The sequence below is a fragment of the Penaeus japonicus genome, unplaced genomic scaffold, assembly GCF_977035675.1.
Source record: "Penaeus japonicus unplaced genomic scaffold, GWHDUDI00000001_assembly GWHDUDI00000027, whole genome shotgun sequence".
In the NCBI taxonomy this organism is placed as follows: Eukaryota; Metazoa; Arthropoda; class Malacostraca; order Decapoda; family Penaeidae; genus Penaeus; species Penaeus japonicus.
Window position 1 is genome coordinate 20080346 of NW_028234429.1, and position 4595 is coordinate 20084940.

The 4595-nt window shown below is 38.5% G+C and overlaps 1 protein-coding gene across 4 annotated transcripts in view; it reads right to left on the reverse strand.

The window, feature by feature from the left end:
• Nucleotides 1-273: 273 nt before the first annotated feature.
• LOC122261442 (uncharacterized) overlaps nucleotides 274-4595 on the reverse strand; it is a 196083-nt gene continuing 191761 nt past the window's right edge. For all 4 annotated transcript variants that reach the window (XM_086552727.1, XM_086552725.1, XM_086552726.1 and 1 more), the window contains 2 exons: nucleotides 2696-4595; nucleotides 274-2544 (listed from right to left, as the gene is read on the reverse strand). The exon at nucleotides 2696-4595 is cut by the window's right edge and continues 343 nt beyond it. In XM_086552727.1, the coding sequence (XP_086408853.1) occupies nucleotides 2113-2544; nucleotides 2696-4595 (2332 nt within the window). In that variant the 3' untranslated portion in view covers nucleotides 274-2112. The remainder of the gene's footprint in view (nucleotides 2545-2695) is intronic.

Consider the following 4595-nt stretch of genomic DNA (forward strand, 5'->3'; position numbering starts at 1 on the left):
CACACACACACACACACACACACACACATATATATATATATATATATATATATACATATATATATATATATATATATATATATTAATATAAATTTTACCTCCATGATCGGGACTTGAACCCGAATCCCGGTCAGGGAGGCAAAATTTGTATTTCTATATTAAATGCGTCACTGCATTCTACCATCTTTCTCATATATGTGTGTGTGTTTTCTAGAATTAATTGAGTTTCACTTGTTTTATTTTAGTTGGTTCATAAATGAAAACTAATAGCAATATCTGTCTTTGTTATTTTATTTATTTGAAATAAATGCAGGGGATTTTTTCTGAATCTACCATTATCAAAGATTAGCTTTATTAAAGACAATAATTGATATAATTTTATCGTAATTACAGGTTAATTTTGTAGCATGTAGAAAATTAATATCTATTCAGCAAAGTAAGTAGTGACTTGGTTTATTAAATCTTATAGAAAATATCATAGAATATACATATTTATCACACCAGAAGAGGTGTAACTGACGCATTTTGAGTAAATCTTCATCTGAATTACATGTAATGCTAATGAAGATTTAACTGAAATGTGTCAGTTACTACTCTTGTGTTATGATGTTATTCATTCTCATATATACCCTTTTCTACATACATATTCTAAATAAATATATCACAAGTTTCATTTCTAGCATCATTTCTAACTATGCCTTTACAAAACAAATTAGCAGAAACCCATGACAAAAGCACAGTGGTTTATTAAAAGCAAAACAACATTTTTACAATTAACCGTATTCCAATTAACTTGTTTCTATAATAAAACACTAAACAAACCACTGTGATTATATTTTGAGTTTTGGTTCACTGTTTCAATGTGATATTGTGTAATCACCATTCAGCCAAAATCACATTTGGTGATCATCAATTCAATCTCTGGTGCCAAGATCAGCACAAGGGGCGACGTATAAAGATCTGTATCATGTAGCTATGGTTTTTAAAAATTCATTTACTTGTTAGAATTCATATTTATTATACAAGTATAGCACTCAATATCTCTGAACATATTTTACACCAGATCATGATTTGAAAGAGAATTCCAATAATTTTCGGTTTTGTTTAACATACATAAAATTTTATAAGTACACTGATGGGCTCATCAAGTGAGTACAGTTCAGTGAATGGATTTATCACACAGGTATATCATCTCCTATGTACAGTGAGATCCTAACGAATAAGCAGGTTTTGAGAATCATTAACTACAACAGATCATAAAAAAGAAAGAAAAAAAAAAGATAAAAAGAAGAAAAAAAAAGTTCAGGACAATAGTTCATAAAACTATTGATTAAAATATAGTTTTAATAATAACAAATACACCATTTATCACCAAATATCTACACATATTTACAGAACAAAAGACAAAGCTGAACAACCAAATACAGCATTAGTTCAAAACGCACTTAGCACACATTCATTCATTCATCCACATGCACACATATATAACTGTCTCAGGAAGAGGCATAATCAATATACTTTAGTACATCAAGATGTCATTTTGAACTTGTATCCTAAGAAAATAACATCTCAAGTCATCATCAATTCTGTACAAACTTTTTTTGAAAGTTTTGTTTTAAATTAAACAATCCAGAAAAGCAATACATCTAGGAAAATGGCATTACACCTTTCTGAATGAATAGAAAAAAAAAAATCTTTTGGCTATTCTTGAGCCACAGAAGTGCCTCTGAAGTCAGAGATTGGAAGGCACAATGAACATCACAGTCATGGCAGCAGCAGCAGTAACGCTTGTGTTGTAGCGGTCTTACAGCAGCTCATATCATCCCAAAATCTTGTTACTTATTAATAAGCCTTTCTTTACTATGACACATCTTGTGGGACGTTAATGGGCGACAGAAACAACACTTTCACATATTTCAAGAGTTTCAAGTTCTCAATGGGTCGAAGACACATACGAGCACATTGACTTGCACACAAACTTTCATGATAATGTTTTATCATTAAAAAAAAAAAAAGTATGATAATCACTATTCACATTTTCGGCACATGAAAATGCTGAACATAAATTGGCACTTGCAAGTTAACAGATATATTTTAGAGGTCTATTAAGGATTAGTATCCGTTTGCATCCTTATCCAAGTTTCCCGAAAGCGTCGGGTCTGGTCGCTTTCTCTCAAAGAAGCCTAACTTCCACAGTATGAGTGCGATGATTAAGAGCACTAAGAGACCAGCAAAGATAGACACTAAGATGACCCAGAGTGGCACCTCCTCTGGTGGGAGCTGATCTAATAAATCGGGATAGGCTAAAGTTTCCGCTGAGGCCACATCGTCCGACTGGTCTTGGTCCTCTCGAATGTCTTCTGGCAATATCAATGAAGCTTTGGATTTGATGCTTACATAGCTGACCCTAGGATAATCCTCGACTAGGGTGGAGTTCCAAAGTCTTGACTTGATGCGAATACTTGCTGCTTGCTTGGCCCCTAAGTTTCGGATGGTGCAGTGGAAGACGAAGCACTTGGCTGTTGGGACATCTCCATCGCATCTCTGTGGGTAAAAAGCGGCAAAATTGATATTAACCTTTTACATTTGTATTCTATTCTACATACATAGGTTTTAAGCATTTGACTTTCACACAATATGAATGGTCATTCCATTTTCATTCAAATCACAGAATGGAAATAAAAGATCAACTTACCAAATTCACAACCTGCATTGTTTTCCCTGTTTTGGCATCAGTCACAGCCTGAGGTTTAATGATAAGTTCTCTCTCACGTTTTGTGCGTTTCAGTTGTCGCTGACTTCCTTCATGTTCTACTCCCTCCAAGGGTGGAAGATCTTGGTTAAATGATCTACTATCCCAATCTTCGGGCCATCTGCGACTGTACACTCTTCTTGTGTAAACTGTAGTTTCTCCAGTCTCTGGATCTATTTCCACTCGCTTGTAAGTTCCATTTTCATCTGGGCCGGAGGACTCAAAATGACTGATTCTTCCTGTACCTGAACCACTGGCAGAAGAACTGTGGTCTTGTGAACTTGTGACATGATGGCGCGTTGAGTGTGAGCCTCCTCTTGCCCTGTTGTGTCTGTCGCTGTCAGCAGTCAAATCCCATGTAGTGGTTCTAAGGGTACCCTGTCCTGACCTGGAATATGAGCCATCTTCTCTGCCTTCACCAGAGGTACGTCTGAAGGAATCGCTTCCAGATGTGCGGTCACTTGATCTGTCAAAGTTTGTTCTCCTATAATACTGGTCTCCAGATGATCTTACTGAACCATCTCCAATGTCTCCAGCTTCACTTCCTCCACTATGGTAAGTTCTTCTTGAAGACTCGGTTCTTTCATAGGTTCTAAATCCATCTCTGCCACCAGCATTCACTCCTCTATCATGAGTGTCATAATTTCTTCTGTACCCACTCTCTCCCTCAGTTCTACCATAGCCTCGTCTGTTCTGATCACTGTCACCTATTCTATCATATCCATCAAAGTATGTTCTGGAACCATCTTCTTCAACTGTTCTGTCATATCCATCAGAATGTCCTCTTCTCCTAGAATCGATACCAGATGTTCTATCATATGTACCTGAATAAGTTCTCCTGTAGCTTCCATCATCTGTTCTGTCATAGTCACCAGAGAAAGTTCTTCTTTCACCTTCACTCTCATAGCCTCTGCCAGATGATGAGTAAGTTCTTGTGCTTTCCCTGCCTGTTGTACTTCCCTGATTATCAGCAGAACTCCATCGGAATCTGTCTTCATCGGTAACTCTTCTTGAACCATCACTGTCAAGTCCATCTCTATCTCCCACTCTCCTAGACCCATCAGTGCCTCCAACACTTCCTTCAGTTCTCCATTCATGTTCAGTCCTGGACTCCCTAGACCAGCCTGAGCCTTCTGTTCTATCTGCTCCAACTCTGTCATGTCTGCCATAGGTTTGAGTCCTTCTGAAGCCATCTCTATCATGTGTGTCATCATATCCACCACTATGGGTTCCAACTCCTGCATGACCTGTGGTTCTGGTCTCCTCGTAGACTCTTCTGTAATTTCCATCCCCGTCTGATCCACCATACTGCCGTGACTGAGTTCTTCTGATAGTTTCATCCCTATTAACTGTTTGTGCTCTGCGTGTGCCCTCTTCAACATGCACGCCACGATGCCTTCCAGCAGAACCATCATGCCATCCAGAGCCTGCGTGATCATCAATACCTCCTCTTGAAGAACCTTCTGTTTCCGAGAAAACTCCTCCGTCCTCTTCCGATGGAATGGAGGAGGAACCTGACCTGGATGTTTCTGAGTAAGTCCTCCGGTATCCGCCTCTCTGTCCCCATCTTCCACTAGCCAAGTCCTCATCAGTTGTACTCTCTTTGACATGTACCTTCTTACTTACATGATGGGTTTCAGAAAATCTTGTGCTTCCATCGGGAGAAACTCCAGAGGTGGTACGAGTTTCTTCATGGTGAGAGACGAGTCCATCACCGTCCTCATCCTTCCCTTTGTCAAGGTCATTTTCACCCAAGTCAGACTCTGAGAACTTGGACCTGTCAGATGTGAATACCTTTCGGCTAACTCTGACATGTGTTCTGCCATGTTCCCTACCAGTTTCT